Genomic DNA, 27,275 nt, shown 5'->3' on the forward strand with positions numbered 1-27,275 from the left:
GAAGTAGAAATGTTAATATAAAATGCATAGTGCTACCACTACGACGTTATTTTCAGGTTGTAACATTCCTTGTGGAAACTTCTTAGGGCTGCAGGATTTAGTAAAAAAGTCATATTGCAATAATTCATACTGAAATTGTGATTGCGTTATGAGATATGATTAGTGGAAATGATCAATTTTGCATTACAATTTTCATGTTCAATAACAAAAAAAATATTAAAATTGTGATGATGTGATATTTGTTGAGGTCTGCACCAAACAAACCAGTTTTCTTTCATCTGTAGAACGAGATTTTTAGGCCGGGGTCATCTCTGCAGCACTAGAGTGCTTCACTATGACGCAGTTTTCTCATACATTTTTCCTTTTTTCAAAAAATAGTGATTTGGTTCTGGTTCTGTGATTTGGACATTACACTTGGCCATACTGCGATTTTATTGCATCTGCAATTAAATGTGCAGCCCTAAAACTTCTGTCCGGAACGGGAAACCCTACGGCTTTATTGCTGGTATGCAATGTATGTGCCATCACGGGCTGCTGCTATGTAATCTGACAGCTCATAAAAACTTAACAAATGAGAACATAAAACTAATATATATAAGATATATATAAGTTTATGTGATCCTGTCTGATTATTTTATTTCCACTGAGAATGGGGCACTCTTGATAAACACTACTTTATCTGATGCAAATGTAAACAAGCTTAAATTAAAGCTGACAGTCAGCACTTTACTTCTAAGTATATATTTCATATCTGCTGTGTGCGCTGAGACCGAGATAGCATAATAAAATATGTATCACCGCCCTAATAATTTGTGACTGTGCTGTACACAGCAGCAGCAGCGCTCCGTGTCAGTAAGTATATGGACGGTGACATCTCTTGTTGCGCCTGTACTGTGGCACACTGGATTTAAAATGAAACACTATGAGGTTAAAGTGCTGCCTGTCAGACACAGATATATGTTTGTGCTGTATATATCTTGTAAGCTTTAGCTGCAGGAGTTCCTGACAGAAGAGAGAAGCTCCCATTTGTCAGTGCGCACGGATGCTGGAGGTATGGCTTTGAGTGTGTGTGTGTGTGTGTGTGTGTGTGTGCGCAGGTGTATTAAGCCAGTCTCTGAGGAGAGGTGATACAGGGGCAGCACTGTGTGCACATGCCTGGCACTCAGACGCAGGTCAACAGTTTAAGCTCCAATTCATAGCGTGTTCTTACACTAAAAGTGCACACACACGACAGAGATATACTGCACAGGTACAGCCCGCCCTCGCTGCTGTCCCCATGGGAGGCTCGGCGCCTGCTGGCAGGCATTAAGGTGCGGCGTGTGTATTTATGGGTGTGTGTGTGTGTGTGTCTATGTCGATCCGTCCGCCCTCCAACCAAGGACACAGGCAGAGGAACCGCGGCTGACCTACAAAGTGACAGTGACTGAGCTGTGGACGAGTCTGGAGGTGAGGGACGTCCACCCAGACAGCGTGCTGGGAAATCCCCTTCACAGCACTTTCAAATGTGGGTGAAACTGAGAGATTTGGGGCAGCAGCCATGAGGAGGCTTACACACCCAAACAACAAAGAAAACAGAAGACTTTGTTGCCTCAATAACTGACCTACTCTAGAGCCAGCCCCTTTTTGCTTTGTGCTCCAATAACAGTTCAGCGAGCTGGGTACCCGGCAGGAACTCCGTCAACTTTTATTCTTTCCCTTTTCTTTCCTGTACTTAAATATTAAGGTGACCAGATTTCTGAAATGAAAACTGGGGACATTTCCAGTTCAGCAGTCAATATATCATTAAAATATAAAATGTTATTATCTATGCAATAAAAAAGGGGGATCATTTCAATTTAATGTATTTTGACCACGGTAACGCTTGTATTATAATAAACTACGGAGCAGGCAGAGTAATTGTCAGAAAATCATAATTTACAGAAGCGCAGTCTTCTCCTACCTCTCCAGTCTTTAATAATAATAGCACACTATTACATAAAATATTCTGGTCCCATTTCTTGCCTCATTGTTTTGAATAATAAATTGTTGAGCTCTGTAATCATATCTTTACCTTTCCTCCTCGATCTCCATCACAATTCTTCCTATCCAGTCTTGTTTAACACACAGTTAAAAATGAGGACATTTCCAGGGACAGTGCCGGCTGGGACAAAAAAAGGGGACTGTCCCCAGAAAACAGGGAAGTCTGTTCACCTTGTTAGATACGCTCTGTTCAAGGCTTGTCTGTGTTCAAAACTGAAACTAATTCTGAAGACAGTTTAAAGATACTGCTGACGAACCTGTTAGAGATTTAGCTAATGTTAGCAAAATGCTAAAAGCAGAAGGGTAACAACTGATGTTGATTACCTAGCTAGTAAACTAGTGTTTTGCTAACATTAGCTATCAGATGTAACTAGGTAGATTAGCTAGCTAGTTAGCAAACATTTTGCAGAGCCACTTCACAATAAGACTACCTTCACAAATGGTTTATCATTATGTTATTAATTATCTTGTAAAGACTTTCTTAATTATTAAACTATTACAACACATTATATAAAAATGGCAACACTTGTTGCTTGTTAATAAGTTACTGCCGTTTAACCACCAACAGTACAACTTAATAGTCAAAAAGTTTCATTTAGAGTCAAATTAACATTAAATTTCCAGATTCATACACTAAGGCTTTGGCAATATTGTTTACCTCGACAGTGTCAGCATGCACTGCTTTACACTTTACACCGAAGGTCCCTTTTGCAAATTATTTACAATGACTCAAGATATTAAGATTAATTAGTAGTAAGCAGTAACTGGATCTTGTCAAATAGTGAGCCCACATGATGTATTTATTTGTAAACAATGTATAAATCATTAAAAAGGGTAGTCATATTGTAAAGTGGTACCCATTTTGCTAACATTAGATGTTAGCTAAGCAGCTAAGATTGATGTAGATTAGCTAGCAAGTTAGCTAGCATTTTGCTAAGATTAGCCAACTTAACCTGTGTTGCTTTTACAGGTAGACAGCAACATCTTTTAGCCAAAATTTGTTTTCTTTTCAACATGGACGAGCACGTTAGCTTGCTCAAATGTTAAAAAAGGGGCGGGGCTTAGGCAACGTAAATTCTTACGCGTCTTCCCGTCAAAGTTTGCTAATGAGCTTGTGTACAGCATCTCTTTACAGACTGGATGAGGGAAATGTTTCAGAAGAAATCAAGAATACTAATTTCAGACATTCCTCACTCAGGTAGGCATGGTTTAAAGCAACACACACACACACACACACACACACACACACACACACACACAGAGGGCTTAGAGTAAATGTTGGGAAGTAAACAAGAAGTGGCTTATAAGAGGAAAACGCTGCATTTCTCTGGTCTGCTGTTGGGTGGTCTGCCTTAACAGACAGCACCAAACAGCCTCATCCATGTGTGTGTTTGTGTGTGTGGCTCTGTTTGAAGTGAGCGTATGCTGTACGCGAGTGAATATTTGTTTGTGTGAATGTTTATTTGCACATTTGTGTGCTGCTTTTGAGTGCATCCTGTTTGCCTCAGTGTGCCAGTGCGAGCATGTTTCCAACAAACTGGCTGGAGTTCGCCTTTATGTTTACGTGTCCTGTTTACTGAGCACATATAAATGAATGTTTGTGTGTGTGTGTGTGTGTGTGTGTGTGTGTGTTTGTGTGTGTGTGTGTACGTGTGCGTGTGTTCACCTTCAGCCTGGGTGGCCACTTTGAGCGCTGCAGAGCTCTCTCCCTGGCCGTTGCTGTTGTGGGCCACAACCCTGAAGCGATATTTGGTGTCTGGCATGAGGTTCTGGATGGTGACCTGCATCTCCCCTGGACGGCTGGTATTTACTACTCGCTCCCTGATGTGGACACACACACAGACACACAGCAATATTTTAATCCAACAATACTGTACAATACTGTAATTGTAAGGACTTATGTTTATAAAAACATGTTGCAAAGTGTCAGAACATTATTGAAGCATGGCTATAAAAAGTGTTGGGAACTTAATCAATTGATTGATTCATTGACTGTATTCATCTTGCCTGGTATTCAGTTTATTTACTGAGTACTGTAACAGAATGGACATAGGTGTGCATATTTGCTGCCTTATGCTAAATGCATTATTGTCAATACTGATTCATCTTTAACAGGGATTGTTCAGAGTTTTTGAAGTTATATGAGGTATGACGTTGGCACATGCCCAGTTTGGAGTAGCGTAGGAAGGTAAGTAACGTACTGCTGTGGACAAAGTCAGCAGCAAAATGTATTAGAGCCACTTTAAAAATGGCCCACCTAAAAAAAAAAATCGATATCAGTTTAAGTGCGTGCTGCATTTAGAATATTTTCATTTTTCCTTGCAGTCAGACCGCCTTTTACGATGGGAAACCACAGTTATATAAGCCAAATATCGCCCTATCCAAAGCAACCAAACTCCATTGGCAAAAACAATAATTTTACCTCAGAGAACACAGTTCTGTGCTGGTCTACTGCTGCCTTGATCTGTTAGCTTGTTTGTGTTATTGTGTGACTTTGGCGAATCTGAGGTAACCCTTTAAAACACAGAAGCCACACAATAACACAAACAAACTGGCAGATCAAGGCAGCAGCAGCCGTGCAACTCCATGATCTGCAAGATAAATTTACTGATTTCACCAATGGAGTTTGGTTGGCTGGGAGAGAATGATACTTGGCTTATTTAATACAAGTTTTCCACTGCAAAAGGTTGGCTGATGGCAGAGTAAAGTGACAAAAATACTCTAAATACAATTAATCTGATAAAGATTTTTTCAGTACATTACTATGGATAAGTCCCTCATAAAACTCCACTTCAAATGATCTAGACTATCCCTTTAATTTATTTTTTAAACGCCCTTCAAATTTTCCCAGAGCACTGTATGACATCTCATTTGATTTGTCTAATCATTGGACCTAAACTCCTACATATTCAATCAAAAATGATATAAAACTGAGAAAAGCAGCAAAGCTTCACATTTGAGAAGCTGGAACCAGTTAATATTTGCCATTTTGTCTTGATAAATGACTCAAATTAATAATTTTTCAGTCTATCAACTAATCAATTAATCAAGTAGTTGACAAATGAGCGTATTAGCACTCATGTGTCTAGAGCAGAAGAAGTACAGCTAGTTTCAGACAGAATAAAAGATGTACAACCACTGGTTTGTGTAAATAGGATTAGCACACTCTATGCATTTGCACATATAGTAATGTATGCATTTGCATTTTAAGCTCTGGCACAGAGTGAAACACTTCTGCATGAGGAGACGTCTGGGAATAACTTGAAGGGAAGACATGAAGAGTAGCCAAAACGCTAAAGAGGAAATGTGGAAAATCCTCTCAGCTCCTTAAACGTCCTTCTCTGTCATATACAGTAAATCCTCTACATAAAGTAAGTGAAGGAAATTTATCACATGGCTACTTGAAAAAAAATGAAATTACAGTATTTGAACTGATTTTTTTTTGTTTATACTTGAATGTTAAAAGGTAATCCTTTGAGGAAGGAAGTTTGTTTTTAATTAATGAACACTTACTGCTCTGGTAAGTGCTTTAACTGCTTTAATGAGATATTTTCGGAGTGGTCTGAGACTCCTGCACAGGGATTTATGTATATTAGTACCTTGCTGACTCCAGCAGTAGTGTGTGTGTGTGTGTGTGTGTGTGTGAGCACCCTCCTGGCAGTACTACAGCACAGTTTGGTGTGTGTACTACCTGCTAGTGCCCTCCTGGCTGTAGAAAACGGAGTAGGTTAACTCGTCTCCGTGGGGCTCGGCCGGCGGGCGCCAGGTCAGCTTGATGAAGCGGGTGGAAACCAGCGATGCCACGACGTCTCGTGGGGCGGAGGGGGTGGGCCCTGATGGACCGGCTACGCCTCCGGAGCCTGGCGTTACATGGTCAGTAGTGTTAGGAGTCAGTGAGGGGGGAGGGGAGGAGGGCAGGGCTACATCTTTGGGTCGGGAGGAGGAGGAAGAAGGGAGGGAGGGAGGGAGGGAGGAAGGGAGGGAGGGGTGGTGGGATGGATGCAGGGACACGGGGAAAGGGCAGGAGACAGTGGCAGCGTAGGGAGGAGGTGATGAGAGAGGCATCACGCAGAGGCGTCCGAAAGGAACAGGTCGAGGAGAGGAAGAGGAGTTGAAATGGAAATGACAGTGGAACGAAAGAAAGGAAGGAAACAAAAAAAAGAAGAAAAAACAAAATAACAACAACGTAACAAAAAAAGACTCTTGGTGTGACAAGGAACCACAGAAATAAAACACTTCTACTACATCCACAAAGCTGACGAATAACAGCACAATACAGAGGGGACTACACATGCAGATCTACACACAGCTCTCTAATGTCGGGGTAGTGGGAGCAGAACATAGTGTCACACATTTCATTCTCAGACGGTCTTCCTGCCAATCATTTGTCATTAACAATGATTGACTGCATTTTTTGTGACATTTTTATTACACTCATCCTTGAGAATTGGGATAAAACCATATTTTACTCTTCAATTACGCTGGGAAAACATATTTTTTAAAAGATCAAACTCTTGGCTATTAAAACTTGTAACGGGCCAAACTCCGTCTGTCAGATGGAAAATCTGACAGAGCTGACAAAATGTTAAATTTTGTCATTTCACAGTATAGTTGTAGTGACCACTCATTTTATTTTTTAAAGTGGCTAAGATGCTAATCAAAATCCAATTTTTTAAACCAAAATTCTTATTAAACTTTGACTTAGAAGGGTGACAGACATGACATATCATGGTTGAGATCCAACGGCCATATTATTTAATGACTCTCAAAAAACAGAGCAGAAGTCCCGCCTTTTTTTTTAAACCAGGAAGTAAGACAGGAGCAGGAAAGCCCATTTCCGCCAGTGAAAGAAAAAAATATCTTCATGGTAATTCGTAATATGGAATTATAAACATCAAAATTACGATAAAAAGTCATAAATATGAGACAGAAAGTCAACATTATTAGATAAAAAGTCAAAATTATGACATAAAAAGGTCAAAATTATTAGACTTTGTAAAAATCTCATAATCATGATTCATCATGAGGATATTTCTGTCTCTCACTGGCAGAAATGGACTTCCATACAGGGGGTCCTTAAGGTATAATTAAACCTTTTTATACCTGATTAAATTACGTGTTTGTAAAAATCTGACAGTTGACAGTTGACAGGAAATATGGGACAGAACTTAAAAGGCCCAACATTTTCATTAAAATTAAAAAAATCAATTTTTAAAACAAAGATAATTATAATAGCAGATTTTAATACTTGCGTTATCAGTAGGTGTTGTTAGTTTTAGATTTTGAAGGCTTAAATATGTAAATATATAGATCCTTAAAGAATAAATTTTCACCAAAAAAAAGGAATTAGAGTGTTAGTATTTTTATTCATTTATTTATTTTGGTTTGACATGATTTCTCCCAATTCTCAAGAAAAACTAAAAACTGGCAATGAAGGTAGACTTTGACTTTGACTGGGACAAAGCCACCTTCTAGCCTCTCAAATGCACACAAGAAAACCGTCTCTGTGTTCAGGGAAATAAACTTTTTTATTTAAGAAACAGTAATAACAACTGAAGACTAACACCCGCCACCCCAAACAACAAAAAAAAGCTGATTCTGAAGTCTCCATTGTCTCAACTAAAACACCAGATGATGTTTTTTTTGAACACTTTTTGCCGTCACATTCCACAGCCCAGCCACAGAAATGCTGGTGATTTCATTTGGTGGGTTGTTTTTTTTTTTCTTTCTTTTTTGGAGGAACAATCTGCGGTCAGACTCAGTGAGATCTGCTTTCCATTTTGCCTGGCAAGTGGGCGAAACGAAACCATACGGAAAGAATGTCAGCTTGTATGACATTTCCATTCGTTTGCAGGTCAGGGAAACTGACTGCGGGGCAGAGCTGAAATACAGAAGAGGCAGCACGTTGAAGTGTAGTGTGCAAACGGTGTATTATTACTGCAGAAATTGTTCTGAGATTCAGAGCGGCTGCTGGCATGTTTGTCTGTCATGGCATGTGGACTAACCGCTAACTTGGCTTTCAATATTTGTTTACATTTCAGATTCACAGAGTTCACTGACTTCTTCAGATCGGAGTGATATGAAGGATTTGCGCAGAATTACATGGTGCACACACACACGTTTCTGTACGTAAACACTCTTTCATTCACACTGCGATCGACATGTTCATCAGCGGACTTTCTGCAGCTGCACAAACCTCCGAAGGTGCTCTAGCTTTACCTGAATGTCACGGTGCTTCCATGTTTACATCTGTATTTCTGCACACACAGAATACACTCAGCAGTCTTTGGCCAGTGACACCTTCTGTGTCGCCTCTGTGCTTCAGCACCTTGGATTTGAAATTACTATTTGAAAACAATGACTCTGATGTTAAAGTGCTGACCAGTCTCGCATCGCCAGACCGATTGCCACAGCGCTGTGTCAGCGCTGGACAAAGGTCTGGCTCCACACATTATCAATCAGCTACAGAGGGAAAAAAACACTCTGGCCTGTTTGTAGATCTTTAAACCAATCACAACCATCTCAGGCAGCAAAAAACCCAGGATGCAGAGATGGCGCCCCTGCAATGTAGAGTCTGGGAGAACTTGTTTTGGTGAAAGATTTGCATGTGGTGAAGCTAACCCTGGCTTTAAAATGGCTAAATTCTTGCAAAAGAAAAGCTAACAGCTTCCACCTTGTTTACAGTCATAGTGTTTGTTAGCGACCAGTTTAGAGGTCGTGGTTGTGGAGAATAAAACACAATATTGCACAAACAGCACAGAATGAGAGCCAGGAAGCAGCTGTCTGCACCTGAATGACACAATGACAATTAACTGTCATGTTCTGAACAAACACACACCTCAACAAAAGCATTTGAATTTTTTTTCATTTTTTTTTCATCATTGGTCCAACTCAACGTCCACCTGTTTCTACAACTCTTTAAGTACTGATTAATTAATAATATGTGCTATGGATATATGCTACAATATTTTAGCTTAGCTTAAAATTGCCTTAATGCATATTTATAATTCATAAATACATCAGACTGTGGAGCCTGGATTGCTACACGCATCAGTGATTACATCAGTATCAGCTCCTGACAGCGGATCAGGTTTTCCAAACTCGATCCAAAGAGAAAGTGATTTTGAAAATGGTAAAATACAGACAGGTGGGAGAACAGGCAGGTTTATACCAACAGTCTACATCCAGTGAGTCACAATAAGTGCTGACTATAAGCTTTAATTTTCATATTATTTGACACAAACCTAAAACTAAAACAAAACTTGTTCATCATATATAAGATCTGGTTGCAGAAGTCGGTGTCTGGCTCAGGCTCCAGCTCACAGACATTTGCAGACACTCTGTATGTTCTTGCCTCTTCCAGGGGATTTCTGCCTTCAGTCTTGCCTGAAGCAAGCAAGACACAGACTCAGATGGACTGAAGTCAGGTGGACTGATGTGACCAGTCAAGATCACTCCGCTGCCTGGTCCTAAAACAAAAACCCTGCCTCGTCTGTATGTTTAGTAAAAGAAAACAAACGTATAAAAAGAGCCGGGACTGCTGCACTTCACTTCATTATAGACGTCGACAACCTCAAACAACTTTAAAAATGGAAGTCAGCACTTCAACCTCAAAGCCAGTGTTCCATTTCAAATCCAGTTAGCTGGAACTGGGCCAGAAACAAAGGAAAACATATCATCCTCCTAATACTTTCTGACTGCAGTGTAAATTACCAGATGCTGAACAATTATCCTCATTTATAAAGCGACACGCGCACTCACACACGCACGCACACGCACAGCAAACGTCTGGTGTCTCACATCACACTGGTGACGGGGTTATCACGACATAACCAAAAGCTTTGTTGATGAGGATGCACTTCCAACATTACCAAAACGTGAACACACAAGAGGACGCAATCCAAGGATCATAGTGGATTATTTGTAGTGAAAATACTCATTATACAATTTGGTATTCACTTTGGCAGTTGAGACACAGGTCCACTCATTATAAAAACTCAAATTTAAAATTAGATGCAACGGCGCAAAGACAGAAATAAGATCTAATTTTGGGAACAGTTTACAGACAGGACAAACAAGAGGGAGACCAAGAAAAGACGTGGAGGACTGCAGTCAAGAGATCCAGCTTTTTTAGCTTGGATTAGCAGATCGAAACCACAACTAACTAACTGTTACATCTATAACCAAAAGAATTTGACTGGTGGAGTTTGTGGTGGCGGCTGCACAGAGCCTGGCAGGGAGCTCTGCCCAGGAGACCGTAACCAGACCTTCATGTAGAAAGTCTCTTATCTAGAAAGGCTTGCATGGAGGCTCATACTGTGTGTGTACATATGAGAAAAGAGAGAGAAACCAAGTTGAATATGGACAAAAATGACTTCTGCTTGTTTACGACTGGATCAACTGTCTTGGCCATTGTTTGATAATGATTAAATCTCTGGAGGCATGTTTGCTGCAACAAACGATTATTTTAACTCTCGATTAATATGTGCATTATTTTCTCAATTAATGAATTAGTTGTTTGGTCTATTTTATTTTAAAAAAGGTAATTAAAAGCTAAATCATTGCCCAAAATGCATTTCTTTTGTTTATATGATTCATATATGTAAATGCATACATGTTTTTTTGTTATCTCAAATGGAAAACCACCCCATGTTCCATAATTATACTGTAAAATACTGTAAAGTTGGATCAATATGCAAAAACTAAAAGACTGTCACTGTGAAAAGCTAAAGATCACTGTGCAAACTGCTGTGCTTGTGGGATTGCAAACAAAGGTTAAAAAGATTGCATTTTGGCCGATACGTTCTGCATCTTTTGCTCTCCACACGGATCATTTACCTGCAGGCAACCGAGGCCCGCTCAGACGTGATTGGTCAGTACTGCTCAGACTACAAACAGAGACCAGAAGACGTCCGGTACCAAGATCTTGCCTCTTGCCTACAGATTCCTACAGATGCCTACAGATTCTTTATTCATATGCAGATATCTGTTTGTAGAGATGATTACCCGACAGCTGCTGTAACAGAACTAAGCAAACTGATAGAACTGACAGAATTAATCATTTTTAACACGTTTTCTAAATGATTTGTTTTAATATTCATTAGGCAGATAGGTGTCAGTGCAATCTATCAGTAGTACCACCATTAGTCTGACACAAACTGTAGAAAGCTTGACAGCAAGAAACAAATACCCAGATTTCCCTCTAAAGCCTGTTTTCTTCCCTTTGAAAGAGCAAATACTCAACCAGAAAAGTAGGACAGGATCCCACGAGTCCAAAATATGTTTCATGTTAGTTGGTTTTGCATCGTCTGGAGTTCAGCCACCGCTTGTTGTTTGAGACACAAGAATAAGTCACGACAGAAGTTGAGCCAAGATTTTAGACAGAAAACCCAACCTTATCTTCGGGTTCTACAGGGATATTGTGTTGGAGTAGAGGAATCATTTTAGTGCACCGTGAAGAGAGAGAAAAGAAAACAGATGAAGACTGAGTGCTGTTACGCAGTGTAAGGTTCGTCAGAGGTCCGAGGGGGGTTACTGGAAACAGGTGACACTGCCTCACACACACTTTGATCACTGCCTTAATTCTCAGAGTAAAGTTGTCCATCAGTGTGGCTCTCTGAGCAAAGGAGCTGAGATAAGAGGTTGGATGTCTCTCCTTTTTGAACCAAACAGGACACTAGAAAATCAGTGTCAGATCACACAAAGAGATACAGAAAAGCCTGGTGAGAAATGCATTGTGGGGTAGGCCATGGAGGGGGGGAAATAAAACCATTAGATGTAGTTTCCATCTCTGGACACCTTGTCAGCTGCAGGTAATTGACATGCTGGGCAGTTTTCGGTGTCCTTCTGACAATCTGTCTTGTACATGCATGCCCAGAGTTGTTACAGTACGGAGGTGTCAGCCTCCCACTTCCGCTGCCAAGCTCTATTCATAGCTGATTAATAGTGTCATTAGTCTCTGTGCCAGAGGTAATGAATGGCTGGCATTAAGGCTTAACGAGGAAGGTTACTCTAGATCTGCATAATAAATCTGGGTAACCAATACGCAAAACAGTCAAGAAGACAAAGACATGCATAGGAAAGCATTCATCTTAATATTCAATGGAGGTAAAAGCCGTTTCCGAAATTAAAATAACTGGAGTAGCATTAAAAGTTCTGATTAAAGCCTCGTAACTTAAACTTTTATCTTCTGTTGCTAACTCCATAATACTCCCCAGTGTCCATGGCTGTAAAGTTACGCCAAGTAGTTTTTTCATCATCTGGTCCAGAGATAAGAGAGCCTACCTCACTGGCTCACACTACGCACCTCCACCGGGAGAGCATAAATCTACTGAATGCAGATATCTGCCAGAAGCACCCACAGCACTGTAACTACAGATAGCCTCTTCAGAGGGAATTCAGCAGGCCATGCCAGGCTCCTGCAAAACGGATTTTCTCAGGGCTAGTTTCCGTGTCTAATGTGGTTCGGTAATGACGACGGCGTAAGAGACAGATCCGGCACAATGCTAATGGTCCATTGCTGAGTAGCTGCTTTTATCTGCCACAGAATGAACAGAGCAAGAATGAACAATGTACTCGAAAAACAGCGGTCCAGAGCCTTCAAAAGACCAACACAAAGCAGGCTGTCAATTAAAACTGGCAGGCTTTGTCATGATTCATGTTAACATGCAACAGTGGTATGAAACAGCACATATGTGGGTTTATGGTTGAAGTGCATGAAGGTAATTACAGAGAAATGATAGATTCCCTTTGAACAAAGACAAAAATTCATAGAGAGATCCTTTTATTGGTTCCTTCCAGCAACTGCCGACAACTATGGCTGCTTTTCCCCTTACAATCTTGTTCCCTTCCCTCCCTTTCAAGATAAGACCGGAAAGATGAGCGAGCCTGACAGCTCGTGACATTTGAGCGGCTCCTTATTGCGCCGACAAAGGAAAATGAGTCAGAAAGAGAAGACAAATGTTTCAAGTGAAGACAAAGTGAGAGGTGATGGGAGCGTAAGAAAAAGTCTGACCAAGCATGTGTTTTTTGTTCTTTTTGTTTCCTCTTGAGCACCTTGTCCACAGCAATAATAAACTCAATTTTTAACACAATTTTCAATACTTACAAACTGCTTTCCTATGCAGCAGAACATTAAATGAAAAGTAATTATATAAACAATAAAATGCGAGAGGTTAATCAACAAAAGGATAAAAATGCACCTTGTATTGGGTATCATCTTATCGCTGGCCGAGGGGAAGCTGACAGAGATACAGTATCGGGTTGGTGGAGCATATCAGTAACTGCACACATTCTCTCTCACTGTGATAATCAGAGACAGTCAAGATTAAAGTGCAGCTCAAACCTCGCAAAGGCTTAAACTGACGAGGTGTTCCAACTCACTGACATAATCCAAAAAAGAAAAAAAAGTCTTTGTGTCTCGCACCGATTCTACCCAAAAAATGTCAAACAGCAGCTCTGCAACATTCCTGCCATTCTTTTTCTGGGGCATGTTCACCAGGATCAAAAAAAAAAGTGTGATATGTGGCACATTCCCCAGGAGACAAATAAGCTTTTATTAATCAAAAAAAAATAATACCAAAAATGAATGAAATTTCTCCTCATTAAGTCTTTGAGTGATTGAAATATGTCCTGGAACAATCTCTAGGCATTGAAGATGCTGATGGAGGGGCCAGAGGGGACACATCAAAGTCAGGCAAATTATGAGAAATAACTTTGAGAGCTTAGCACTTGTAAGGAACATGTACAGAATATTAAAAAATGGGACTTATTATATACTAGGCTTCAGCGACATGACAATAAATACTACTACGTAATGCACGTCTAAGTTTGATTGCCACATGCTGTGCAGGAAAGCTGCGTTTCCACCCATCATATCTGTAACTTTTAGTCCCAGGAGCTACTTTTCAAGGAACTGTTGTCAGTGTTTCTACTGGGGTCTAAAGACCCGCACATTTTTGCACAACTGCACAACAGCAGTGACAGTTGTTGGCGGTAATGCATCCCTAAGCTGGTTTGCCAAACGCCACAGAAGAAAGCCACATTTCCACCCAAACTACCTGGAAATTCTGGTCTTTGGAATTACTTTTCAAAGAGATGTTGTCTATGTTTCCACTGCTAAGACCTGCAAAGCAACAGCTGTTTTTACACATTATTTTTGTGTGTGACTATACAACAATGATGACAGATGGTGCTGGTAATGCACCTCTAAGCTTGTTTGCCACATGCTGCACAAGAAAGCTGCATTTCCACCTATACTACTTATAACTTTTAGTCCCAGTGACTGCTTTTCAAGGAGCTGTTGTGTGTGTCCACCATGATGTAAAGACACGCAAAGCAACAGCTGTTTTTACAGACCATTTTTTGTGTACGATTATACAACAACAATGACAGCTGGTGGTGGTAATACACTTCTATGCTGGTTTGCCAAACACAGCAGAAAAAAGCCATGTTTCCACCCAAAGTTTCTGGAACTTAAAGTCCCGGAAAGTATTTTTCAAGGAACTGTTTTGTGGCTACATATTTGTTTAAAATGGTGGCTGAAATAAAATGTTGTAACTTTCTGCACTTGTGGAAAGTACAACCTCCTAAGCATTAATAATGTCTAGCACTTAATTTAGACTTTGACCCCTGTGGTTGAGACTCACTGATTTCCTCCAAAAGCTCCTAGTTCCTAGGAAAAGTTCTTGTGGTGGAAACGTGGATGAAGAGAGTGACAAGAAAACATGACGGAGGAGAACGAAACTGTAAATACAGAGCATGAGGCATCCCTGCCAACTTAAAATGAGAGTCTCATGCAAGGCAGTAGCTTTAGTTTGTATGGACATTCCAATAAAAGAAGAAAATAATCAAATGTGATGAAGTACGGTACAATATGGTCATTTTAAATAATTTCTTAGTTCAATTTACAGAACAATTACTGTATCCATATGTGTATATATTGTTACATTGATAGAACATTACATATACGACGACAGAAGATTGTGGCTGTATTACCCTCCCCTACTGTATACTACTGCTGCTGCATCACAACACAGAAGGTGTGTATTGTAGGTCGATATTCTGACAAACACTTTTCAAACAGCAAAAAGCATCTTCTCTGCTTCAATAAGCACAGACCATAAATGTGCTTATAAAGGGTTTGGAGTGGGTCACAGATGTATTTATGTCTCCACACTCCCTAAACACTCCTCTGGCAGCGGAGACAAAGTGGGATGCGAGAGGACCCATCTGATAGATCCATGGGGCTCCTGGATGCCATGTGGTGATGCAGCAAATACTTCAGGAGGTGAGGGGGTTGGGGGTTGGGGGTGTTTGTACTTCCAAGGATGGTCTCTTTATCAGGCGGCTAAAACCTCCAAAAGCCTGGGCATGTTCTTGTTTATCAACCAGAAAAGCTATCCCTTTGAAACCCTGCAGCGTTTTCCTCTTAAATGGCACAGTTTGTTCAATTTTACTTTTATCTCGCCTTTCACATCCAAAATCAACATTCTCAAATTCCCTGTGGGCCCATATAAACAACTAGACGGCATTTGTATGGGGTATGTTTTGGAAGGGATGATGGTATGTCTGTGTTTGCATCCACTCTTAGCCCTCCGGCAATTTACTTTCTGGTAATTTGGTTTTCGTAAAAAAGTGACAATCCCTGCTCTGGGTTCACAAAATAAACACTGAAGAGGGGGGTTTAATGTGTGGGAATTTATGAAATGTCATATACATCCTACCGAGGCGTAAAAAACCCCCCAGAGGATCCACAGATCCCAACACGTAGGGGGAAAACAAACGCCCCGATTTGGAAATGACGACAGTAATTGAATGGGGTCGGGTACATCAATAATTAATCATCCACTGTGTATACATACAGCGTCCCTCCACCATCAAACACATGTACCCCCTTGATCCGGGAGCCACTGGTGAGTTAATTTGGGTGTGATTGCTTTGTTCCCCTGCTTCAAGACACACACACCCTTGCAGAAACATGCACCATCACAAGGCCAACAGCTGCTTGCCCAGACTCAGTATGCAAATGAAGACGTGCGACTATGGTATACAATGTAAACCCCCCCTCACCGCCACCTCATTCCTGCTTTGACAAATCTGCATCATATGCATCACGTGCTCCACATGCTGGCTGGGAGAAGGAAGCGAAGCCTCTTGGGCTCGCCTTTCAAGCAGATCAAAACAGCCAGTGATGCTGCACATCTCCAGAGCATTTCACCACCAGTGCCCAGGACTGGAAACAAGCTTTTCTTTCTGAGCTGCCTGCCTGCCTTTGTATCGTATTACATCGGAGGTACAAGAATACAATTCAACCTTTCCAGGGAAACAGAGCAGGCCTTGAATAAAATAATTGATTTCAGTATGCGTGCGTGTGTGTGTGTATATACATGCACTTGCAGCATTTCCTGTATAAAGTGAGTGGAGCTCAACAACCATGAAAAGGCTGAAAAGGTCAAATAGTATGTTTGCAGAAGTGGGTGCAGCTGCACCCCCCTCGGGAGACTCGCTAACAAACAGTCCAGCTAATCAGACTCCCGCCAATAAAGCGGCCTCCCTCGGTTAGACCCACTGGGAAGCAGCTACCGCACGACGCTAGCGGACAGCGGGGTGCCCACCACATCACACTGTGATGTTACTATTCTACTTTTAGCTTATGGAAACTGGGAGGCTCAGCGGTGGGAAGGTGGTGGGGGGGTGGGTGCTAACAGGAAAAATAAAAGCTCTAGCTTTGGTGGCGCCGCTCGCAGGGGTCAGCTGCCTGCAGCTAAGGGAAGGGTGTGAGGGGGAAGTGATGTTCTTGTGCCATGTGGTACTTCCAATTACTGCACCCAGAGGACTGTCCACGTCCAAAAACATCACATCGGCATCCTGGATGAGTGTGTGTTGGAGGAGGACGGTGTTATATCCTAAATAAGGGCACGTGTCGGTGAAACTGTCAGGAAAAGGCAGATCTCTCACATTTACTTACCCAAGCAGGCCTAAAACCGATGCTGATAACAAGACTGACCTTCAAAACACAGCACTGACGCAGGTACTGAAGGCTATTTTAATCCTTTTTGCGCTTTTCTGTGCAAAACAGGAACAAAACAGGCACCCAACATTTTGCAGTTAGCACTTAGGCGACAGACCATTTATAAATGAGGCAAAGCCTTTCACCACGCTCGAGTAAATACAACCCATAGAAAAGTTCAGCCCGTGCTGTGAGAGCCTCGGCTCGTAAACACACACATACGCATTCAGCACCGTCCCTGAGAGACGGAGCCGCAACACAAACACTTTGCCATCAGCGGCCGTGCAAACAGCAATTTGGTGGAGGCTGATTTCAGCTCTTCACAATCAATTTGGGCTACAATCCCTCTGATCAGCTTCCTACAGCCCCCAGTGGGAGAACACACTCACTAATCACTATCACTAACATGGTGTGTGTGCATGCCAGAGATACTTGTGTGTGTGTTTCAGTTAAGACGCTGTGAGCACATTTTCGGGCTTGATCCCCAAATTTGAATTTCAATATATTTTGCTATGAGGCAAAACCTAGTGGAATATATTCACATTTACATATGATTAATATTCTCCATCACACGCCCCTGATTTGTTTTTATATTGCCTTTTTATGATCACAGACATTTATAAATATAATGCCCTAAATAAAACAACAATATTATCATATTTGTTTAATCAACCATAAACCCACCAACAGAAAATGATACTACACACTGTAACTTAAGATTAGGCACTTATTATAATGGCACCCGCAGCTACATGTGGTGAATGTGAGATTTAGCTGTTGGGAAACAGGTAAATTTGGCGCTTATTGATGTTTTTTAATGGAAAAGGATTCAACTACTTTTTTGGAGGCAATTTTATCCCCCAGTTGCACTTAATTAGCGTGCGCTTAGTGCCAACAACACACTCCTCTCCCCGTTTAGGCCTCTTATCTCTGTTCCTACTGCATCACTCTAATGGGAGGTTCATTATAATACAATGTTGACTTTTGGAAATTGCCATTTTGAAAATAAACAGCGCCACAAACTGCAGCCTCAAAAAATTACCACCTAGTTATATCAACACCATCTACAACGGGCAGCAATCTGATTGATCGATTAGACATGTGGCTCCACCCAGAGGGGGGATGTTTTTGAAACATTTTTATTAATGAAAATAAATCAGAAACCACAGTGGGCCTATATAGACAATGATCTGCTGTTAAACTATTTCTTGTAGCTGTTGCAGTAACATTTATAGGATAATTAAATAACCTTTCTTTAATGAGAAGAACTATGGTTCTGTTAGATTGCTGCTACACTGCCTCTTCAATACATGCTTCCCTTGTGTGCAGCAAGCTGGAGAGCAAACAGTTTTGTGAAAATTTTATTTTTAGAAGGCAAAATACCAACAAATATGGATCGAGGCTGAATATTTCACTAGATAAAAACATGTTGTGAATTTAGGAATGACTGCGTCTATCTTTTTTCAATACATTTCGACTTTTGGATTTTACAGCGCTCTGGAGTTAATGGGAACTTTTGGATCACGGTAGCTTAGAAATACATGTGAAGTTTGTGAACATAAACTAAACTAAAACTGTCCAAAAATCAGCAGGTATCAGTTGCAACAAGACTGAGCTAAAAAAAAAAAAGCAGTTTTGTGGGGGGCTTTAAAGGAGAAATCTGTAATATATTTACTGTAATAAATCATAAAATAAGTTTAAATACTTGCTTCTCTTGACAGCAGCACTACAGCTGCCATGAGATTTCTACTCCACCCCATAACTTGTGTTACTGTTTGCCCATTTCACTTTAATTAGAGTTCAAATTAATGTTGAATTTTTACCAAATTAGTTAGAGTGTGGATTTTCAGAGCAGTGGGTCTTTGTTTTCAGGATAACAGACCTAATTTTACGCAGACAACTGACAGCTACAAACAGCTGATAAAGTGTAGGTTTTTGTCAATTTACAATGTTGCACTCGTCTTATGCTCCTCTTGCAGCCTGCTTGAGCCTCATGTTTAAGAGGCGCGATTGTTCCATATGGTTCCTTTAACGCCATTATTAGCACTTCAGTTAAGCAATATTACACAAGAGGGTGTGCATTAATGTCTTTATTAGCACAACAGTGATGCGGTCAGGACTGCTGAACATTTTAAAGTTCATGAAAGAAGTAATTGTTGCAGGGCGCCTGTGATGTGCTGCACTATGCTGTCACGTATTATTGTAAAGCATTGTATCCACCGCCTATTGTGTATACATGTGCAGTCACTGATGTACATCTTGTATATGACAGAGATGCAGCAGGAAACAAAAAGGGCCAAGGTAGGCGGGAGCGGCCTTGACGTGATGATTGCGAGCTTGAACGAACAACGAGAAACTATTCAGTCGAATCAGTCAATACACACAATTAGTTTGTGTCCCTGTCACCTCGCGAAGGCCGTCACCATACAATAAAAAACATGTGTGACCATATGTGTGCACGCATGTGCATCCCAGCAGTACGTGACACGTTGTTTAACAGTCACATTTTCACACTGCCTGCCTGCCTGCCGCTGAAGGTAAACTTTCGATGCAGACGGTGCCAACAGAAGACGTGTTGCGCAGCGCTGCACTGCGCTCACACATTCACATGCTCACAACGTTACACATTCACTCCCGCTGGCCCGGCCATGACCCTGCTAGCAGATGATGGAGCACACCGTATTCCCTGAAGTGGACCCGGGCTTTTATTCAGTACTGGTGGAGTCTGGCTGGAGGGAAGGGTCTTTTAGCAGCCTATTCTCACTTCTTGATTTGAACAGGGAATAAGGGTGGTGCTCTGATGTAGTGGAAGGATCCCCCCCGTCTCTGGCTTGTCTGCTACAAATGTGTTAGGGGGGATTTTTTTTTTTAACGATATTTTACTGCTCCGCCTACTCAAACTCGGTCTGTGTCTTTGTTGTTTAATCATGATCCAGTTACATTTTATATTACATGGATTCATAATAAAGTGAGTTTCTCTCCACGACATCAGCGCGAGCCGCCGCTGCAGTACATCATCACACTGACAGCAGTACTGGGACCTCCTTTTAAGTATCTCTCTTTATCTTCCTCTTTACTTTCAATTCAATATCAATTCGAGTACGTTCTTGATTTGTATTAGAAGACGACAACAGCGATGCTTCGGCATCAAAATATATTTGTTCATGTCGTCTCGGAGCCAAAACAATAGATCTGGTCTGCTGTGTCTCTCGTGCGTATCAACGGTCCGTGTGGAAATAATTACGGCTCATGTTGAAACAATTCAGTTTCAGTGTTTGAGTGTCTGTTTGTGTTACAAATTTGCTGCAGATACCGGTTCTGTTTGGAAAATTAGTCTCTCTTACGGGCTGGTACAACATTTTGAACATAAGGTGGAAGAGTTTGGAGCTTTCTCTGCTTTTTGTCGTTCACAGTGTGAACACATTTGCTTCTGGCAACCAGGTCTGTCCATAACAGCTTTCCTTAGCCAGTTGTGTTCAGTTTGTAGTCAGCCGCCTTCAGTACCTTCGGTCTGTTACTCTGTATTTTTTATGTTCTGGGTGTTTCTTGACAGACGTTCTCATGGGTTAATATTTTTATTAAGTCTGATTTTGTGGCTCCAGGCAGCTAAAAAGTAACCGCTGCTCTTGTTCTGCATGCATTGTTTAGTATTTTTGTTCAAGCTTAAAGGGATAGTTTGGATTACTTGAAGCAGGGTTCAGGGTATTACCTTCCATAGATGTTGGTCAACACAGCCACAGTTTGAAGAAGCAGAGGAGTACCAGTACAGAAGAAAAGCAATGTACTTTTGTGGACATGGTCAGCAGCAAAACCCATTTTGTTCTGTCCTGTAAGCACTACATCTATTGTACGTCTGTCTGTTCTTAGATGGGCCCCCTCCTCTGCGGTTCTCCCTGAGGTTTCTTACATTTTTTTCCCTTTTAAATGTGCATTTTGGGGGAGTTTTTCCTTACTCTTTTTCGAGTGTCTACAGGACACGAGGTGTCACACACTACACAGATTGTAAAACTCCTTGAGGCAAATGTGATTTGTGATGTTGAACTATGTAAATGACAACTGACTTTACATAAGGACATCTAAAAAAAAATCCTCTATATCAATTTAAGTGTTATATTTAGAATATTCTTACAGCTTTATCTTGCCATCAGGCAGCCTTTTCCAAGAAGCCAATTACTGATCACTCTCACTCAACCATTGGCAAAATCAGTAATTTTATCTCACAGAACAAGAGAGTTGCTGGACTACTGCTGCCTCCATTGGTTTGTTTGCCGGTGTCATTGTGTGACTTTGGTGAATCTGAACTAACCTTTTATAGCGTCAAAGGCACACAATGACGCAAACAAATTAACAGTAGTAGACCAGCAACTCTCCGTTCTGTGAGGCAGAATTACTGATTTCGACAATGGGGTCTGGTTGAGCGAGACAAAGTGATGTTTTGCTTAAATAATCACAGCTTTCATTCACAAAAGACTGTCTGATGTCAAGGTAATGTACTGAAAATTATTCTAAATATAGCATACACTTTATCTGATGTTGATTTTTTAGATGTGGCTAAAATACGTGTCAGAACTCTTCTCTGCTCCTCCAAACTGGGAACATTCGTTATGGTTAAGTACCTCATACGACCCCACTTAAAATGATCCAAACTATCGCTTTAATTCCTTTAGAGAAATATTTGGAGATTAATTTTGTTTCACTTGATAACCATTGTTATAAATCTTGTTGTTATACAGCACTTGAAGTCTTCACGGTGCCTCTAATTGGTTTATCATCAGATGCTGCATCACCAAGGTTAAACTTCCACTTCACTTGGCTTCATGTGTTGCAAATTAGCGACATCTAAATAAAACTTGCGTGGGTTTTCTTGACTTCTGCATCCTTTCTGAGGCGTAATCTTTATTAGGTGTTAAGTGTCTTGGCCCAGATCAAAGGCATTCAGCGGTTGTTAATGGCAGCGCCGCCAAGTCATCTGCAAATACAGTGGGGGACTGTTGGTTTCTGTGTCATTTCACAGGGAGGTCTGGTGCTCAAGTCTCCCATAATTAATTGATTTACTAATGAAGTTACGGTATGTGCAACTCTCTACATATCTGCTCCAGTATCTCCCTGTGCCTGTCAGTTTGTCAGGCGACAGCTTTGGGGACAGCACACATGTCAGTTTATCATGCCAGCACTCCTGACGCCCGCACTCATAAATACACGGAGTGATGGAGGGAGAGAGGAAAGCAGGAGGCACAGCGAGCACTCAGGCAGTGATGAGGCTTCTCCATCTCTCAGTGGGGGACTGGTACCTCTGATGGGAGGGGAGGACAGGACTCTTCTGTTAGCTGCCACAGGTCTAACAGGGGGGGAGGGAAAACTAATGGCAGCATGGACGGATAAAGGAGGAAGATGAAGGGAGAGGAGGGGGGTATGGAGGCAGAGAGAAAGAAGCAGGGAGAAAGGGAAGAAGAAAGAGATGAAAGGGAAGGAGGAATCAGGAAATTCTGCTTGCCTGTTTAAGCTTTGGATTCAACAAAAGGTTGAATAAATGCATTTACATCAGAAATAGTGTGTCATCTTTCTTTCGTCATAAAACGCCATGAATAATAGCTGGAAACACCAGCCTACAGGATAAAGGAGCTAAAATCTATGAGTTGCACTTTTATATTACACTAACAAGCAGTACTGCACTGTAAGTGTATTATTCCCCACTGTTAAACCTTTATTAGAACTTATTTAATGATAATTAAACAGACATTACAACAGAACTGCACTATAAATTAAGGTGCATTATTTCCCACTATTATACCCTTATTAGACTTTGTCATTAAGGACACATTACAAAAGAACTGTACTGTAAACTAAAATGTATTATTTCCCATTTATAGACCCGTGTTGGATGTTATTAAAAGGTTGGCTTTACTTGGCAGATGTGGTACACATATTGTTTTTGAATGAGGAAGTAGCAGCTATGTAATTTCACATAAGTTTGCAGTACAAGTCTGTTGTAATGTGTCCCTAATGACCACCTAAGAAAGTCTAATTACGCTAATAATTTCTGATAAGGGTCTAAAGAAGGGTCTAATCCTGTCTAATCAAGCACATATTAACCTATTTCCAGTTTTCATTTAATTTGATAACAAGCACGGCTTGTTGCGTCTTATCAGTGTACTCTAAAATGAAGTGTGATCAGTTTATGCAGCTGTTTGGCACAGCAGCACCAAGCGCTGTTTTTAAATTGTGTTATCTCTGACCTGAAGTTGTTAAGTATTCACTGAAACGCCTCCCTTTTCATTCATCATGAAATTCACTTGCAAAAGTCGTGTCTGAACCAGCATGAGAGCTCAGAGCTTCTACATCCAAACAAGCTTTCAGGCTCTCTAGTGAAGTACTTGGCTTGGGCACTAGGAGGCAAAATGTCAAAACATTATTCATGTGAGCTGTGGGAATGGAGAGGAGCAGAGAGGAGAGATGGAGAGACAGACAAACGCAGACAGACGGCGGAGCATTTCCATATTGAAGGCAGTGCACAGCATATGGAAGGAGCAAAAAAAAAATAAGCATTCACATGCAAATGGAAGTGCATCTCTTGAATTTATGCAAAGATAAAAAAGCAAAAAAAACACATTTAAGGGCAAACAGCAAAGAGAGTGCATCCACTTCTCTTTTGTTTGCCAACGATAAATGCAGATCTGTCTGCATTTTTCATATTAAGCTTTTAGGTGCTTGAATTTTAAACTTGCCGTTTTTCGACAAGTGGGAACCTAGTAAGAGTTCACACGTAGGATGGTATGTGGCCTTGGGTTTGTGATTGTTAAAATAAGAATACGTAATGCGGAATAACATGCTTTTATTTTCTCTTATGAATGTCTGTTTCTAAAATGTAAAATGCTATATGCGGTTCTCCACCTCCAGAAGGCAACACCAGCAATACTCAACACAATTTTTTTTTTTTCGGCTCTGCTCTACATCTTAAAGAGCTGCACAAAAAGCAACCACACAGCAAAAACCCGGGTGTACATCTCAGCGTGCCACCTTATCAAACTTCAAACACAGTCTCAGTCTTTGTACCATATATGGAAAGATGACAATCATATAAACAAGTGCTTTGTCGAGGCGTGGGTCACAGATGTCATCTTCAAAGTTGAAAAACGTGACCCATTTCCTCTCCAAGCTGTAATTGCCGCCTACTACAGTATCATGCATAAACGCGTCACGTAATCATGCGCCTGGAAAAGACCGCAAATTGTTTCAGCACATTGTCTATAGATGACATGTGACGATAATCCCATAAATAGCATATTCTCTGCAGCTGACTAACCTCCCTCACGATCATTTTGACAAGGGGTTCTACACGTGAGCAACAAATATCCAAACTGCCAGCAGGGAATCATTCCCGATGGCCATTAGTGGTCAATTTTGTAGTTTAGTGGGGAAAGAATGAGCCTATCTGCTGGGAATTTGATGAAATCTCATTTAACGTGTGCGTATGTTGAGTCAAACTTGTTTTGATTTAATACAAGTTTAAATCTCTATTGTTTCTGGAAAAAAACACCATATAATTACCCACTTATCCATCCATCATGTATAACTGCTTATCCTTTAGGGGGTCACGGGAGGGCTGGAGCCGATCCCAGCTGACACTGGGCGAGCAGAACACCCCGGACAGGTCGCCAGTTTCCATATAATTATACATGAGAAGTTATTTTGCATTTGTCAGTGGGAAAAGTCATACCAAATTAAATTATCGCTTCCCTTCTCTGTGGCAAAACGTAATGACTTACAACAGAAACCAGCACAACTACACATATTTCCAGCACTTCCACAAATACGACAAGTCTGAATGTGGCAGTTTTACAAGGGACATTAAGAGGCGCTGCATTACACTGCATAATTAGGTCCCCTTGAGGTCCACTTTTGGCATTTGTGCTCCTATTTACCCACATCTGTTTGCAACTAGTTGACCCATATTGCACATGGCTGTGGAATGTCAAGGAAAATTGTTTGAGACGGCAATCTGTGGGCCTATTTTTGACCTCCACTCCCAGCCAAAAGAAACTGTTTTTCAAGGGATTTTAAAGGGATAGTTTGGATAATTTGAAGTAGGGCTATATGAGGTACTTATCAATAGTCAAAGTAGATGGTAGTCAGCTTGCCCCAGTTTGGAGAAACAGAAGGGGAATCAGAACAGAAGCTAAGCAATGTACAGTTGGGACAGGGTCAACAGGAAAGCATATTTAAGTCACTTAAAAAAGACTCATATTCAAAATATTTTCACTGCTTTACCCTGCTGTCAGACAGCCTTTTATGATGGGAAACTGCCATTATATCAGCCAAATATCGCTCTCTCAAAAACCAACCAAACCCCATACACAAAATCAGTGATTTTACCTCGCAGCACACGGCAGTTTCTGGGTCCCTGCTGCATCGATCAGTTAGTTTGTTTGTTCTATTGTGTGACTACAGTGAATCCAACCTAACCTTTTAAAACATCAAAGTCACACGATAAAGCCAACAAACTAACTGATCGAGGCAGCAGGAAGCCAGCAACTCCCGTCTTCTGCGAGGTAAAATTACTTATTTTGTTAATGAAGTCTGGTTTATTAAAAAAAGAGTGATATTTGGCTTATACAACGGCGGATTTCCATCTGAAAAGGCTGTCTGACCGCTAGGTAAAGTTCATGTTCATTTTTGCTGACGTGTAATTTATTATATAGTATTAGGTTGTAACTGTTAGCTGCTGTCCACGCAGAGTGACCTAGATTAGTTAGAAAAGTGATGAGCACCTAATGTAGGTAATACACTGGCAATCAATAAGTGTACAACCCCCCTTCAAAAAATCCAAACCATTGCTTTAAGATTGCTGAAAATGAGTGAAATAATGTTATTTTTTTTGGTCCACATACTACCCAGTGTTATCTGCTGGAGTTCAAAGCCGTAAGTATTGATACAAAGCACATATCACTATAAATAACTGTTGATACTGTACATATGCTACCAGCTGACCTTTTTCCATTCCACACAGCCACAAGTGGGAATCATCACTGGAGCCACATTTAACTGCAGCTGGCAGTGTCAAGATGCAAAGATTATGAGCACTAATGAATATTAGCCAACTTGCAGCTGGCTGGCTGTTTAGATGCAGTTCACCCCCATTGATTTCCCTGTTGGGTGAAGACAACTTTATCCCTGTGGCAAGTCCCAGGCTTAGCTCCCTCGACTGGCAGACAGACAGGGTGTTTTCCTGGCCCCGGTTCAGGATGATTCAAGCCTGGCAGGTGTGAGCGGGATACCTGACCGAGGCGAAAACACGCAGGGGCAGCAAAGAGCAGGAGGGGCTGTTTGTGTAAAGAGCGGGCTAAGAAGTGGACAAAGACGCCCAGCTGTGAGGGGACGGCCATATAGGGGGAATATTCGAGGCGGCACAATTAACACAAAGCCCAGCGTGTTGGATTATCACAGAGAGCAGGTGGCTGTGAAAGACGAGGAGAGAAAAAGTGTGAGGAAGTGGCAAGAAAGGTGGCAGATGGCTGTAGAATTGAACGTGTCCATGCTGAGCAGCAGCACAGGAAGAAAAAGAGAGAAGAATATAACCGAGGAGAAAGTCTGAGGCAGGAGATACAACTCTGATAGAACTTAATAGGATAATTTGGATTATTTGATGTGGAGCTGTATGAGCTTCTCATTGATAGTCAGTGTTTTAGCTACAGAGGATGCCGGCCCCTGGTTTGAAGAAGCAGAGAGGCTGTCAGATACACTTTCCTGATGGGAAACTGCCGTTATATAAGCCAAATATCGCTCTCTCCAAACCAACCAAACTCTATAGGCAAAATCATTGATATTAGCTGGCAGAACATGGGACTCGCTCATCTACTGTTGCCTCAAAAAAAAGTTAAAAAGTTTAAAAAAGTTAGTTTGGACTCATCAAAGTCAAACAAACAAACTAACAGAGAGATCGAGGCAATGTTCTGCGAGGTAAAATGACTGATTTCGCCCATGGAGTTTGGTTAGTTTGGAGAAAGTGATATTTGGCGTATATAACGGTGGTTTCCTGTCAAATGTTTTTCAGTCTGTCCAATGCCAACATCTGAATTTGGATATCTGCTGATTCTATATCAATACCAGTGCTTTTAAGATAATAAATAATATTATTATTATTATTATTATTATTATTATTATTATTGCTGCTATCAGTAAGATTACATGAGTCTGAAATTGAACTTCAGTCTGGAAAGCGTGTTTAGTTTGTATAGTGTTACTTGTC

At 41.1% G+C, this 27,275-nt stretch overlaps 1 protein-coding gene across 2 annotated transcripts in view; it reads right to left on the reverse strand.

Annotated features, from left to right (window-relative positions):
- neo1a (neogenin 1a) overlaps positions 1–27,275 on the reverse strand; it is a 261,271-nt gene that overhangs the window by 45,431 nt on the left and 188,565 nt on the right. For both annotated transcript variants that reach the window (XM_084739418.1, XM_084739478.1), the window contains exons 8-9: positions 5,711–5,945; positions 3,686–3,840 (exon numbers count right to left, since the gene is read on the reverse strand). In XM_084739418.1, coding sequence (XP_084595544.1) covers positions 3,686–3,840; positions 5,711–5,945 — 390 coding nt within the window. The remainder of the gene's footprint in view (positions 1–3,685; positions 3,841–5,710; positions 5,946–27,275) is intronic.

Source organism: Lutjanus erythropterus, chromosome 1, assembly GCF_056507025.1.
Source record: "Lutjanus erythropterus isolate fLutEry1 chromosome 1, fLutEry1.hap2, whole genome shotgun sequence".
Classification (NCBI taxonomy): domain Eukaryota; kingdom Metazoa; phylum Chordata; class Actinopteri; order Lutjaniformes; family Lutjanidae; genus Lutjanus; species Lutjanus erythropterus.